The sequence below is a fragment of the Agelaius phoeniceus genome, chromosome 3 (assembly GCF_051311805.1).
Source record: "Agelaius phoeniceus isolate bAgePho1 chromosome 3, bAgePho1.hap1, whole genome shotgun sequence".
NCBI lineage: Eukaryota > Metazoa > Chordata > Aves > Passeriformes > Icteridae > Agelaius > Agelaius phoeniceus.
The window spans coordinates 80,419,320-80,435,648 of record NC_135267.1 but is presented as its reverse complement, the minus strand read 5'-3'; the positions used below and the strand labels follow the sequence as shown (position 1 = coordinate 80,435,648).

The 16,329-nt window shown below is 39.1% G+C and overlaps 1 protein-coding gene across 5 annotated transcripts in view; it reads left to right on the top strand.

Moving 5' to 3' along the window:
- The window catches only part of BIRC6 (baculoviral IAP repeat containing 6), a 176,597-nt gene extending 168,082 nt beyond the window's left edge, over nt 1-8,515 (top strand). For all 5 annotated transcript variants that reach the window (XM_077175715.1, XM_054630492.2, XM_054630494.2 and 2 more), the window contains exons 72-74: nt 2,501-2,689; nt 5,978-6,112; nt 7,144-8,515. In XM_077175715.1, the coding sequence (XP_077031830.1) occupies nt 2,501-2,689; nt 5,978-6,112; nt 7,144-7,323 (504 nt within the window). In that variant the 3' untranslated portion in view covers nt 7,324-8,515. The remainder of the gene's footprint in view (nt 1-2,500; nt 2,690-5,977; nt 6,113-7,143) is intronic.
- Nucleotides 8,516-16,329: the final 7,814 nt, after the last annotated feature.

The following is a 16,329-nucleotide window of genomic DNA, read 5'->3' as shown; positions in this document are numbered from 1 at the left end:
ATTTTCACCAAAGTCCTTTTTCTTACATTAAAATGTTAGATTTGATAGTTAGAAATCACATGCAGCATAGAAGTTTATAATTTAAAACTTTCCTTCAGTGTTTCATTTTGAGAATAGTAAGAAAACTGTTGGAAAAAGTCCCATCCCTACCATATTGGGAGAAAAACACTTTACAACTATTAAATAGAAAACAGCTGTAGGACTAAATAAGTTGCTTGGAAAGAATTAAGCACTACGTGTTTTTTCTGGCTCAGAGATTTAACTATTGTCAGACCACCCAAAATACTTCAGAAATTAATTTTTATTACCCAGCAAAATTGGAAGATTGGTGTATAGTTTCTCATTCATTACAGTTATAATTGAAAGTACTGACTGCTTATTCAGGCCCAGGAAGTAAAATGCTGCAGTGTGAAATTTCTCTACCATAGCTTCTTTAAAAAGATATAAATATCCAAAATAGAACATTTTTGAAAAGCAAAAGCCTATTCTTCCAGAGACATGTAAAGGCCACAGAGATCACCTTTCATACCCAAAGCCTTGGCATTAAAGTCACTCTACCATGACTTAGCACATCTACATTAATATTCTGCCTTTTTTGGTAGCTATGTGGCCATTTGCTTGATGAAACCTGATGTGTGAGGCACATTCTGTACATTTTAATACATTTACCTATGTCTTAAGGTTTAACACTAAATAACTAGTTGAGTGCAGGGCAGGGTACAGGAGACTGTGATGATGGTGCACACAGTACCAGCAGCTACCTGGGGCATCTGCCTGAGAAACAGAAAAACCTGGCTAATTTTCCCTCTCAGCCCAACAAGGGAGGCTGGTTCCTATCTCCCACTGCACAGCTGCATGTCCAATCCAGGATAAAGACTTGGCTGCCCTAGACTGCCAGTCTGTGCTGTAATGAAAGCACAGCCAGCACACAAGGGCAAAGTGCCATGGCATCTGAAGGAGTGAGGCTGTGTTCCTGTGAGGTGCTGGTGGGACTGAGGGTAGCCTGTGTCATTCAGCTGGCTCCTGGACTGCTGCTTTGATAGGAGTTACTGATCTGGCATTGTGTCTGTGGAGTGAGGGACCATCACAGAGAAGATGGGAAGCTGGGACACTCCTGTGCCCCCTTTGCTACAGGAGAAACTCCAGAAGAATGCCACACCTGAGCACAGAGCACAGCTGTGGATGTCAGGGCACTGCCTGCAAAAGAGTCAGAGTTTGGATTGCTGCTGACATGGCATCTGTCTGATGTGAGCTGTACGTTCTGCATCCACCAAGAAAAAGAAGGGCTCTTGTCTTCCACATCCAAATTCACAAATTAGGGGATGTTTTAAAGCTCTGAGTTGTACCTGGACTGGGAGGAGAGTCAGTTCCAGAAACAGCTGCCCTGACATGTGGGTATCTGCACCTAAGTATGCCTAGTGCTGGAAATGCCATTCCTAGGTCTGTAACATATCATCAGCTTTTCACTAAATGAGAAAATATAAGTGTTCCAATCATCTTGGTTGAATTCTTCACAGTTCTGGAGGTTTGTGTCACAGAACTGAAATCCCTAAAACTGTTGCTGGTGGACTTAGTCCTAAGTACATAAGAAAACCTTGCCCTTCATTTAGTAAAAAAAGCAAATTGACAGGGATAAACTTAAATACTGGAAAAATTAGCAAGCCTTCAAATCATGAATATGCAGTACATCTACATTTGGATACCTAAGAGCCTTATGTATCTGTTTAATTATTTGGGGTTTATTAGGAATGGCTGAGTAAATAGTTAATTGCCTTGAATATATGTAAACATCTATTCACACATGTGCTGGATAGTAAAATAGAAAACAGGAAAATTGTTATTTCTGAATTACTGAGTAGTTGGTGCTTTTTCATATAGTATTGAAAACATTTTTTCCCTTATCTTAAAAAAAATACTGAGGTTTTGTTTTATTGGTATATGACACAGTATTGTTTGTAAAATCTGAAACTAAAGGGCTACGAACATTCATTTAAAAGAAAAAATTGGAGATGATGTAGATGAGGATTAACTTCAGTGGTTCATGTGCCATTTTACCTCCTTTGGTTTTTTTCCATCTAGTTCAGAATTACAGGAATTAGCAAGCTCGGCCATAGGGGAAAAAAATCAAAATTGTTGATTGAGAAGCTGACAAATACACTTTCTTTTGCAAAGGGGCACAATCAGACATCTCTTCCTTTAAATACTTTATCTTACTTATATCTGTATGTTTGCGTTGTAGGATTTTAAGTTACAAAGGTTTTAAAATTTGTCATTTTCTCAGTGTTTGAGCTAAATACACAGCCACAGGACTTGGTGGTTTTTGTGTGTAGTGACAGTTTAGGTTTGAAAGCGTGGATGTTCCTGCTTGCACATAGCCTGTATCACAAATGGAAGTACTTTGCCATAGAAATGGTTTTGCTTGTAAAGTGAGAGGAGCTTTGTATATTTGTAAGAATACTTTGGCAGCATAATTTTAATATTTAGTTTCTTCTCTTGCCAGGTGTTAGTATCTGTCCAGTCCCTAATACTGGTGGCAGAACCATACTTCAACGAACCAGGTTACGAGCGATCGCGAGGTACTCCGAGTGGTACCCAGAGCTCCAGGGAATATGATGGAAATATCCGACAGGCCACGGTCAAATGGGCAATGCTTGAACAAATGAGAAATCCATCACCATGTTTTAAGGAGGTAGGTTTTGTGAAAGGCAGTATTTCTCTTTTTTGAGCATTAAGAATAATGCGAATATTTGGTAAGATAATGCATGAGATGTCTGTTTTAACCTTCAGTCAAGAGACTGAAATGAACAAGGATGTGCCAAACTTCACAGATTCTTTTCTGGGAAAGAGGAATGCAGGCAAAGTGGGACTGACCTGAACGGGATCTTGGTGCACAGTTGGATAAAACATGGTTCAATCAGCTCACTCTTACTACTGAGCAGGACCTCTTACATGGCCTGTAACACCTGTTGGTCAGCCCTACAAAGGGGCACTCCATGCTCCACACTCTGCATAAATAACAGGCAGTATTTTCCCAAGGATCATAAATTTGAAGTAAATACTAAGAAACGCCTTGGATATACCAAGATAATGCAAGTTGGAAAAACACCTTAAAAGGAATTCCACAAAGCATCTGCACTAGAAACCTGTGCCTTTGAAAAAAACTGTCTCGATGCTGCTAAAAGCAATGCTAACCTTCATGCATTCAAGCTGTCTTAAAAAAAAATATTGTAATCAATCAAATTGCCTAATTTTCTTACATTCCTGAAGATAGACTAAAGCTCACCTGTAGCATCTTAGAAGAATTTCATTATTAGGGACTTCTCAGTGTCTGTAGTCCAATTCCTTTCCCAAGGCAGATGAGTTAGATATCAGGGGTTCAACATATACAGCAAGAGTTCAAGGGAAAAGGAGCTGAAGAAGCACTAAGAGAATCTGTATGAATATTGATACAAAATGTTTGGTCAAACATGAGTCATCTCACAGTATTACCAGCAAATATTTCCAGAAAAACTTATTTTGCTCTGAACTACTACAGCTGTTGCCAGTGTTGAAGTGTGGAACCATCTGGCAGTATCACCTATGCCTTCAATTGTCTGCATAATAAAATGTTGAAAAAGGCTAAACATTTTAGGAATATGCACATTGCTGGGTGTGGCATCTGAGATGTTGATCTCCCATCCCTTCCTTGATATTGTAAAAAACATCCTTTGGAATGCAAAACCTTCTTTCATTAAAGTTATGTGTCTTGTGGAATAAGAAACTATATTTTTATCCACATGCAGGTAAAAAAGGATGTGCAGTGTATGTAGGGATGTTGAATTAATGAAATAAAACCTGGTGGTTGTTTAGAATTACCTTTTAAATGTTCTACTCAATAAGTAGAAGACCATGCATGATAAAGATATCTGGATACATAATCCAATAACTTCTGCTAATAGATCTTTTTCTTCTAGCTAATGTAATGGTTTCACTTTGGCAAAAGGCATTCTCAAATCACAGTAAGATTAAATTAATTGAATATATAAGAATATATAAGAAAGCAGTGGACAATAATGCTCCACATTCCTTCTCACATGTACAGAAGTGAAGGATATGTAGTCTTACACCATTTGGTAACTGAATCCCAGCTATTATTGCTGCACTTTTCTTTAAGAGTCTCAGTAATTGTGTGCTCATTCTGCAGTGCAGCTCTCACACTGCTGGTATGAAAAAGGCAGCTTTGGAACAGTGCTAGAGTCCATCCTCAGCCCCATCCAAATGGAAATGCATCTCTCAGGTTATCTGAGCACTTCTTTGGGAGATTCCCTTTTTGTTCAGACCTCTGGGTTTTTTGTACAGCTATCTTAGAAACCTTAACAATGATGATCAATTCAGTAGCACAAATGCAAACTCATGTTAAAGACTGAGGTCTAAGAACATACATCCTGAGATCTGTTGTCTTCAAAAGCCTGAGTCTTGTCTTCAGTATCTTTAAATGATGGGTAGGCTCAGGAGATCTAAACTGCCAGTCTTTGGGAGTTTTTCCAAGATCCATTATGGATTTAAGGAACATATCCAGAATTGAAGTCAATAACACTTTCAATATGCAATTTCTATTTAGACAGATAGCTATTTTCTCTAACCTCCAGAGGGAAAAAGTATTTTTCCCATTATGTTGCAATATGGCCAAGAACTCCCAGTGCTCAATAAAATTTCTTTGGTTTTATTTTTGCCTTCAGTGTTCAGAGTTTCAGAAAACTGTTTAAGACAAAGCCAACACCAAGTAGAGTTTCACAAATTTGTATGAGTGTTGATTGGTTGGATTTTTTAAACTCAAATACGTACTTCAATACCAAAATTACTCTTCAGTCAAATACTGGCTCCCATCCAAACTGGGCAGCTCAACTGCCATGGCCTGAGAATTCCAGTGTCCCCAAACGTGCTGCCTCTGCCTAGACCAAGCGGCTGCATCCCCTTGGAGGCAGCTGCTGTGATCCTGCTCTCGGCAGAAGCACGCAATGTTCCTGTGCTCATACCCCAGCAGTGTTTCTGCTCTGTGGTGGTGTTCACAGGGCAAGGGAAGAGACCAGAATCTTGACTCCATGTTTCAGAAGGCAGATTTATTATTTTATTATATATATATATATTGTATTATATTAAAACTGTACTAAAAGAATAGAAGAAAGGATTTAATCAGAAGGCTTGAAAGGAAAGGAAAAGAATGGAATGATAACAAAAGCTCATGACTCTCAGAGAGTCCGAGCCAGCTGACTGTGATTGGCCATTAATTAGAAACAACCAACATGGACCAATCAAAGATGCACCTGTTGCATTCCACAACAGCAGATAATTATTGTTTTTCTTTTTCTCTGACGCTTCTCAATTTTTCTGGAGAAAAAATCCTAACAAAAAGATTCTTCATAAAATGTGTCTGTGACACTGCTCCTCTGTTTTCTGTGAGGGGAGGACGTGGTGCTCCTGCTTGCTCTGTGCTTCTCTAGCAAAACAGGGCAGGGAAGGAAACAGTGAAAGCCTCAGCACCGTGTCTGTGTAGCTCTGCTCCTGTGCGAACTTCGTGCCTGCGTAGTACATCCAGCTTTGAACTGCAGAACGTGAGCAGCGCCCTGCTCTCCCTTTTGCTTCTGCTGGTGTACTTCTGGCACTGCTTTGCCCTGCACCCAGGTAACACAAGAGACTGCTGAAATGGCAGGCTGCACACAAACAGTGCATTCCTGCAGACTGAAGGAGATATCCAGACCCCAAAACAGCATCAGCTGAATTCAGAACAGGTTCCTCTGGGCTTTTTCCAGTTGGATTTTGGAAATCTCTGAGGACAGAAATTCCAGTTTTATCTCCAGTCTGGTTCAATTCTGAATTACCTTCATACTGATTTTTTTTTCCCTTATATTCAATTAGATCCACAGAGGTCTTGCAAATTTGGTATTGTTAAAATATATAGTTCTTCCATCCATGTTACATTGGGAATGTTTTCTTGCAGGTCATCCACAAACACTTCTACTTGAAAAGAGTGGAGATCATGGCTCAGTGTGAGGAGTGGATCGCAGACATACAGCAGTACAGCAGTGACAAACGGGTAGGCAGGACCATGTCCCATCATGCAGCAGCTCTGAAGGTGAGATGTTTATAACAAATCCAAGTTTCCCGGTTGTCAAGAGAGGCAATGTGTGTGCATTCCACTTCCTCAGTATTTTTACTACAAGTTGGATTTTCCTCTAGCACCTGTCCTGCCTGGTTTTTCTATGAATATTTGTATAGGATGCAGTGACTGAGATGGTTGGAGCATGGTGCTGATGTAACGCCAAACTTGTGGGTTTGGTCCCCTATGGGCCATTCACTTCAGAGATGGACTGGATCCTTGTGGGTCCCTTACAGCTCAGAATATTCTGTGATAATAGCTTTTTCTGCTCACTCTGAGGGTGGGTGGGGGTTAATGATAAAGTTGGATTACAACCAAGTCCTTGCCAGAAAACAAACTCCTAGAGTAGACAAGCAGTTAATAAACTGTGGTCAGCTACAATCAGTTTTATCCTGTATTAACTTGAATCATTCTAACCATTATAAATATTTTCTGCCTTCCTAGCCAAGTATTACCATTTGTGTATTTTGTGACCACACAGATAACAGGGCTATATTGTTTTTAATATTTGAGGTTTTATTTCCCCTGAAGTGCAACCCCCAGGTTTAGAAAGGCTTTTTTTTTCTGTTGCCAGACTTCCATTCTTTCAGTGTCACCAGTCTTTGAAATGAAGTTACTGTGATCAGTATACAAATCTCTGCATATCTGTCTCTGTCACAGGTCTCATCATGAATTCTTTATAAATTTGGTTTGACTGTATGACCTACCAAGTCCAAACCAGTTTCTGCTGTTACCCCTGAATACAGATATGACTCAGCTGCAGGACCAATAGTGTAGCATTTGTAGTGAGGCACTTGTTGGCTGCAGTTCTGTTGACCGCCTTTAATTTGTCCCCAGCAGCTCTTGATAATTATTCTGTCACTAAAATGAAAATACCAGTCCTTAAATATAGGGGAGAAGCTGATCCAGACATTGAAATAGTACATTTAAGCCTTTCCTTAGAGTGTCTAACCTTGTGAAAAGTTTTAACTGTGGCCTTCCACACTGACTTGTTCTTGTATATCCAGCGTCACACAGCCCAGCTGCGGGAAGAACTTCTAAAACTTCCCTGTCCGGAAGGATTGGATCCAGACACTGATGACTCCCCAGAAAAATGCAGTGCCACAACAAGCTCAGAAGAGACCATGTTGCACGACCAGGTTAAACCCAGCAGCAGTAAAGATGTCCCCACTGATTTCAAGTCATGAGTTGCATTGACATGGACTTTGTAGACACAACGGCTTTGAAGCACAAGCCAAATATGTCAATATTTGTATGTAAGAAGTTAATTATGTAATAGGTAATGAAATTGAAACTATACTATGCCCTTAAGGATATACAGTTTAATTAAAAATGATCTTTTATTTACCTGTACAAGAGTGTAAACTTTTTTGTGCTTTTATTTTTCAATTGTGAGAACCACTGATTGGTATGTTTAAAAAGTTATGTATACAAAAAATGGATAAATCACTGATATATAAGGGAAACTACCTTAGGAAAGAATGTTTACTGAATGTTTATTATTTTTTTTTTACTTGTAGAGTGAGGGCAGTTGTAACAAAGAATATATATTGGTCATTCTTACAGCTACTATTTAAAGTCAGAAAATTTTCACTGAATTTGATAGATTTTACGTTTGGCCATATATTCATGCTCATATTTGATTCTAAATAAAACCTCCTGTATACTTCAATAAACGTTAAATGGACATGATCCCTCTTTTATGATTTACTGGTACGTTTTTTAAATAAACTGCCATAAAATACATTCTAGCTGAAGACTTGCACTTGTATGACTGAATTCATTACAGTCAACCTACTTAATTTTATGCTTACTAAATCTAAAATGCAGATGAAATAAATGCACGTGGTTTTACCTCATGCCAAATTTGGACTTCTGAATTAGTTGGGGTTTTTTGGCTATTTTATGCAAACTAACAGTATTCTAAATTTTTTAAGGGCTATTCTGGAACAAAGTCTTTACTGTATTGAAATGTCTGATTTTTACATACACAGCTTGCTCTTACTGACACGCCACACAGGACTCTGATGTTCTGTAGTTCCTACTGTGTAGAATTATTTCCAGTTTTATACTTGCAACCACAGATCCCTGACTAAAAGGGGAAGGAGTTTGCTTGATTTAATAATCAAGTCTCACTTTTAACATAACATGCATTGCTATCATTGTTATTAATTTTTGAGCAGTCCTTGAAGGACTAAAAAGTTAATACTGGTATTACCTCAGACTAATGATCTGTTGTATGATACATACTATAAATCAGGCAAAACCGAAAGTTTTTTGTTTTCTATTTGTTCTTTGTTTATAAGTATCACGCTGGAACTTTTCCACTTTTTGTTTTACAATGTATTATTTCTAATCATTAAAAATGGCACCAACTGAGGTTGTGTTCTTATGCTGATGGTTAACAGTTAGTTCTGATAGTCCTTTTAGCAGTTTTTGTGTTCTGCTGATGTGTTGTGTTAATCCAAGGCCTGTTCTGATTGTACATACCTCTCAAAATACCAGCTTGGCCACATCTGTGGAACTTCAGGGGTCCTTAGTCACAGAGCAAAACAATCAGCCCTGTGCCAGAACTGCTGGTAAATACATGAAACAAAGAGCTTATGCCACATAGTCCAAGTGTTAGAACTTCATCAGTGTTAAAACAGCCCTGCATTTTTCCAGATGGGTATTTACTTCCATTCTATTACTGTTCAAAAGGACTGTGATACTCCTGTAAAGTCTCCAAAAGCAAAATTACCCACTGACTTCCAATTAGATTTGTTAGGAGTTTCCATTAGAGCTCTTCATTTACTGCTTAAGCTGCCTGTCTACAGGAGCACAGTCTTTTTATAAAATCCTGGTACTTGTACCAAAACCAAATGTATTGAACCTGAAGATCCTCTTTAAAAGTGGACTTTTTTCTTTACCATTAAAACACAAGCCTGAAACAAGAAGTACCCATCTTGCATTGATTTGACATGAGGAAGGTGGTTAACATGATTGTACCTTTATCTCTGGTGTGTATTTACGGTTTCATAGCAATGCTAATGTGAAGTCACTGCTGCTTAATTAAGCAGATGTAAACAGCTGCATGGGATATTAAACTCTAATTTGCATCTACATACCAATTATCCTTTTTTTGCTCTAACATGAGCTTGAATGGTATTGTACCAAATTAATGCAGAGATTCAATCCTTAATAAATTGCAACTGTGTTACAGCCTAAGTAAATTGTGAACTTGGCAACAAATACAAAATACACATTTTTAGGTTTTTAAATATACAAGGTAGCTATGCTACATGGCAGTAACATCACAGTAAATCCTATGAGGTGAGAGACTCATCTCTTACCATTTCATCAAAGTGAATAGAAACCTGTACATATATAGATCACAGTTTCTAACCATCCATTCAGGTCCTGTGTTTTTTACTGTTAAGCTGATTTTGTAGAAAATGTTTTAAAATTCAACAGAAATTATATTCATAAGTGCAAAAGTCAGCAAGCTGCTAGTTAGATCATTACAGGATTTTACTCCATGTTTTTTGGTGCTGCCTTTGGCCCAGGATTGATGGTTGGCACTACAGTGCTGTAGTGTAGCGTGGGATGTTACCAGCCCTTGGAATTGCTGTGGTCACTCTGCCAGAGGAGGAGTAAGGCACCACAGAGTTAGGCAGGAGTGTTTCATGGTGCTTCACAGCCAACAATGCCAAGCTTTTCTGCCTGGTGCAAGCACAGTGTCTGTGGAAGAGGAGACAGCTGGGCAGTCCATGAGCTCTTGTGCTCCATGAGAGCAAAGCCCTTGTTGCACTGGCTGCTGCACACTGTTCTGTTCTGCAGCTGCAGCCGCAGCACTCTCCATATACAGACAGTAATGATGGTGCCTCCTCAGGATTTGATGGTTTCCTCTGGAATTTCCTCTGGGTAAAAGATGTGCATAAATGTATGGATTAATGCTCCTCTGTAATTCTGCCACTCCTATACAGGAAGAAACAAATATGACCATCTAGAAAAAAGATAACAAAACAAAATTTGAAACATAAAAGCTGTAAACAACTTCCAAGTTTCACTCCAGTAATTACATGTTGAATGTTTAGGTAAAAGCAGAATAAAATATGCGTGACTATAGATGGACTGGATCTGCAGTGACCTGTGTGGCATTGTTGGTTGGGCTTTGTAAATGTTTTTCTTGTGTAAATCTTCTCCATAAGCTCAAGGTAGATACTGTGCACCTCTGCCAGCCAGGTGAGGAGACTCTTCTGCAGCCACAGGTAAAATCCTGCTCCCACAGGTAAGGCACTGGGCTGCTGATCATTTTCAGGGAGCTTCAGTGTGAGTGTGCCAGTGCTGTGCTTGGATGTTCTGTTTAGCAGCAGTGGAGCATCTATTCTTTGCTTTAAAAAAAATTTTAAAAAGAGAAAGCTACCATACAGTACAGGAAATGTACTGTACTACTTTTGATGGCGCTATCAAATAGAGCATTCAGTTTCTGGCAGGATCACATTGTTAAGAAAATGTTACTTCAAAATAGTGTTTTTTCCCAGCTATGTCATCTATTACTTTTCTTCCCCAAAATGTGTCTGATGGCACTTTAGGAAATGTTCTGTTTAATGTCCTGAGGAAAACAAGTAAACAGCCATATTATTAATTTGTCTTGTAAAACCCATAAATACCTGAATACAAACCCAGCTGACCTATACTTAAGCCAGGACTATATATGTTGTTCTGATCCCTGTGAAGGAGAATTATTTAGGCTTAGATTTTTAGTTGGAGTTTCTCAGGCAGGCCTTCTTCATTTTATAACTCCATGCTGCCTTTGTACTAGTCTGATTTATAGGTGTTTCTTTTTTTATTCCTTCTGAAGCCAGTCACCACCAAGTGGACTCACCTTCTTGGACTGTCAGCTCTCTCTATAGAAAACAGAAATTAAAAGCATTTTACAAAAGAAAGGAGACAGATTTTCATTTTTTCATGTCATAAGGAACAAGTACAAGGTGCAGAAGGTATTTCAGATCTATTTCTCAATGTTTTTTACCAACACACACACATATCTATCCAAATATAAATGCATCTGGTCTGGCAGTCTTGAAAATGTTTCCTGAGCTGTATTTTTTTGTCCTTCTACGTAGACAGTGATAGCTTTAGTAGGAGCAATAGGGCATTTATATCACAACAATGAGCATTCCGAAATGGACTGAGCTGAGTGGGGGGTAAAAGTAAGCTCCACAATTACTGAAATAAATCACAGGTAAAAACATTTTGATTCTCCAGAGATTTGGGTGTTGCCATTGTTTTATTCTCCTAAACCATGAATGCAGAAAATATATTATCCACCCATTGAATTACTATAGCAGAGCTCCCAAATAATCTCACCACTGCCTCTGTTTTATAAAGGCTCAGAAAGCAAATCCCAAACCACAATTCTCTGTCTTGATTGAGAGAGTTTTGCATATTGTGACCTGTCATCTCTGTAGGCTGCAGTCTCCTTTGCTCTTGCCTCAGAGCCCAAGTTTTGGCTCTCAAAAGATAACCTGATCTACTTAGTTCTCCAGGTATATTAATGCTACTTACCCTTTGCATTAAGAGTGCAAATGTGGAAAACAAAAACAAACTGAAAATCTCATTATAAAAAAAATTCAGTTTGCCATCTGTAAAGATTCTGTGTTGCTTCATTAAGGATTTTCTTATGTACTGAGAGAGCGATGGGAACCGCAGAACTTGGGGGGGGGTCCATCTTCTTTGTTTTCATTAAAATATTTAAACAAGCATGTGATGCAGAAACAGAATACCAACAGAAAATGTCTTACAGTCTACTTTTAGCAGTGCCTTGGATGTCTCCAGAAGTCCAGTCAAAATTTCTCCAATCATTGCAGAGTTTTCAGTATAAACTTGTTTCTACAAGTATTTTAAGCAGCGTGTGAGAAGGTGGCCTTAGCTGGATTCTGGTGCAGCGCATTTCTAAGCCTGGACTATGACAGCAGCTCCTTAACACTGCAGGACGGGTACCAGTGTGGTGGTGCCAGATCCCTGTGCACAGTGGCTGGGAATGGTCTGCAGGATGGGTCCCTGCCTTCATCCTGGCTATAGCTACAGTTCAGGCTGTCCTGAAAACCTTGGAGCTGCTTGCTGGCAACATAGTGGGGCAGTGATTCAAGAGGGAATGGAGGTGATGTGGCACATCAAAACCTAGCAGCCAGCAGCAGGATTGCTGGAAAGCAAATGCTGTGCTTGCCCACAGGACCCATCTTCTCAGCTACCAAATAGTCACACTGCACATCTCAACTGTATTTTGAGACAGTTTCAAGCAGAGAAATTTGATGTGATAGATAAAATTCACAGGGGTTGGCCTCCAGCAAAGCAGCAGCATGATTTCTCACAAGAGAAATCATGCAACCATCTGGCTGGCTGAATTTTGACAGCATGTGGGATTCTGGAAGAGTCCCAGAGCATTGGAGGAACTTCAGACTAGTGGAAAAAAATCAGATTCAATTCTACACATCTCCAGTTGCCTCATGGTCACTATGAAGGCAAGAGTGTGCAGGCTTGTCACACAGACACTGAAACACTGCTCCAGTACAGGTCCCTGGGAGACTTCAGCATCAGCAACATGAAGAGTCTAACAGACACCATCTGATCCATCTGACAGAGCAGGGAAAACAAGGTGTAAATTACATCCAGCTATTGATTTAGCTCCATACAAATTTCACTCGACTTAAAGAAACCAAAACAGACAACACTACAAATGTACACTATGTACACTCAGACTCAAACAATTGTTGTGGATGAGAACAAATGATGACTGAAGCAATGGTAAGCCAAAGAACAAAATATCCTTTTGTATCTGCACTGCCTACTAATGGGTTGAACCTTCTTTCACTTGTTTCTAGCTCTCCCTCCAAGGGAATTCGTGTTAGAAAACAAATAGCCAGATGAACAAACAATAAGTTGTATCAGAGGAAAAGCCAAGCCATTTGAACAAAGAATGGGAGAACAGCAGTACATGGCTCCTGATAAACAAGTGTGTAAGTCAGGAAAGGTCAGTCTTGAAGAGCTCTCAAGAGCCTGTACTGGTAGCAGAAGTCAATGAGGGACAGTGCTGAAATTTCTAGATTGCATATAGAGAACTGCTGTAGAATGCTAAATTTAATGCATGCCTAATGGAAGACTTGGATTAATCATCTGAACAAAAATAACACGGTTAAAATGCTTGTTGTGATACTGCTGTCTTCCTGAAAATGTTAGTATGACTTGTGTATTTTAATCAGTACCTTAAATACATTTTTGCTTTACTTGCAAATGCCTTTTCATGCACAGAATCCAACAGCAAGTTATTTTCCATTGCCAAGTGTGCCCTCAAAGAGAGTTGTCCAACCAATGTCACTAAGGACAAGCCATGACTGTAAATTCATCCAGTTTCCATTTTTCCCCAATACTTCATTTTACACATTTCCACACAGTGAAAGGCACCAAGGCTCCAGTGAGGCAGCAGAGCAGTGCTCAGTGCCCAGCATCCATCACAGCCTGGGATTAAATGTCCAGAAGCAATATGTAGTTGATCTGTCATACAAAAATTATTCATTCTCAAATATTACATCTTGTGAATGATACAAAGTCTCCATGCAGATTAAATTGCCAGTGTTCACCTCAACCTTTGCCTTCTTTTTAGCAGAGTGATTCTGTTCCATAAGGCCCCTGGGAAAAAAATGCCACTGTTTACATTTTTCCTGAATTTAAGTTTTTCCATAGTTGAACAGCTTTTGCCTTAATGGCCTTTGGGGTTTAGTTCAGTTAACCTATGTAAAGAAAATATTTCAGAGTTCTTAATCAGCATCTTCTTCTCATCTTAGTTTAGGCCTTGGTATATTACTTGTTATTTATATGATATCTAAGGAAAAATATTGCTCTGTATGAAGCTAAAAGAAATGTTTCAAATGTCATTTTAAGGCATGGATCAGAAAATATTATTTGCTCCATGCTTTCCTGGTAAAATACTATTTCACCATTCATATGACCATTCTGTATTCCAAGTTCTCTGCCCAAAGTCAACTGTTACAGAATCATAGGAATGGTAAGCAGGAGGGGCAGCTGGAGGCAATCATCCTTTAGCCCACTCTTCCCCAAATGAAACGTGCCTTCCTTGAGGACTTGGACTCCTCATGGAATTTGTGATCCAAGTCCCCTGCCATCATGATAGTTTAGGCTCTGTGCTTCAAGCTGATTTCTCTCTCCCTTTTGTCTCCATTTCTGTAATGATGTTACCATGGCACCCCAGCATTTAAAATTACTTCAGTTACAAGACATAATTTTTACATTTTCATTTACTCACAACCAAAATCATTTTACAATAACTGAAGAAAATAAAAAGGAGGAAAATTGAGCATAGGTCATGTTTCACTTTAAAAAGGCTGGCCATTTCCAGGTTCTGTCATACTTGCAGTAAAACCATTAATCATCATAAACTCATTTTGTCTAAAAGCAGAGGTAATACATTTTTCCATGTAAATCACTTCATTGCCATGACAGAATGATGTCAGAGAATCAAAAAAGGTGATATAATAAATTTTCCTTTTGGAACATTGTTTAGCACTAAAGGTTATGGGGGGCAGGGGGAGGGGAGAGAGGGGACAAGATTGATGTCAGCTGCTAAAGAGTAAAATTTGATTTTAATTTTCATTAAATAGACATAAATACTGTATTGACACAGACTCACTTTCACAGACTAAGAAAATATACACACAGCTTAAAAATGGTACAGTAAGAACCCAAAACCTTTCTAGAATAAAAATCAAGCTCCAGCTAATACTTTGTAAAAGATGATTAAAATAATAATGAATATTGCAGGTTTTAATTTCTTCCCTTTTTTTAAGCACAGTGTTTGAAATTCAGGGCTTCACATTCACCATTTGTACAGGCACATATAGTTGAACACAAATAAACTGGAATTAGCTTAGCATCTCATTTGGCTGTATGCATAAGAATCCTCAAAGAAGGAAGCAGTAGTACAAGAGAGAAATAGAATTTTATTTCCCCTCCTCCAAAAGCAAGCAACCTTGTCTGAAATACAGCTTATACCTTAACCAAAATGCAACTATTTTCTGAAATCCTGCAGCAGCCTGGTACAACAAATATATATATATGGCATCATGGAAAAGGGAAGGACTGGGACCAAACCTAAAAGTCAAAGCTATTACTCCCCATTTCTCTCTGTAAGATTTCAAGTCAAGGTTTGGAAGAAATTAACGATTTTGGTTTGATTCAAACCTTTTGTTTTTCTATTAGCTCTTTTTTATTCCTTTGGAGAAAACATGAAAAACAAACTGGGGAAACAGCTGAAAATCTGTTTCCCACAGCTTTAATCCCTCCCCCTTGCTGTAGCCATGGTATGTACAACCACAGCCCTGCTGGGTGAGGCAGAGCAGTTCTCTTTCCACACAGCTGATCTAATCCGAGGTGTGCAACAGCCCACACAGAACAGCTGCAATGAAAAAGCAAATCCCTTTTAAAAACATCCATTTCCTACACAGATAAAATGGAAGGCTGGATAGCCCCTCAGCATTTATCCAGCTCTTAAAATGGGTTCCACAGGGCTGAGGCTCTTTCAGCTTCACAGTAAGCAACTTCAAAGCCAAGTTTTTGTACATGAGACTTTTATATTTTAACTTAGAAATTAGACACCATGAAGAAACAAATGCCATCATGCAGAATGCCTACTTTGGGAAAAAGAGAATTAACACTCAAAACTGTGCATTTGTTCATTATTTGTTCCTATTGATGTTCAAACTATAACACCTGACTTCAAAGGAGAAGCAATTTTGTTGGGGCTGTTTATTTCTGTAAAATGTAAAATTTCAGTACAATGTTATGCACAATGGTTAACACAAATGTTTTAATTTCATCCTGAAGCACAACACACAGTCCTGTGACATGGCCTGACTTGGCCTAGGAGGTCACTGCTGCATGAATGGGGGTGGCTCCAGCACTCCAGAGCTGAGCTGCTCATCCAACACTGCCATCCCTGTGACAGTGTCATCCTCCACCTGACAAGAAGCTGCCTGAACAAAGAGGCACCTGTCAGAAGCTGCAGCCCTCAAGGAATGCAAAGGGAAGAGTGGATGGAAGCAAAGCAGGAGAGCAGGGTGTTGAGACCTCTAATTTTCAGAGGCAGTGACCTGTTTGGCCAGCTCAGCTGCTCGTGCAAGCAAAGCCTCATCTCA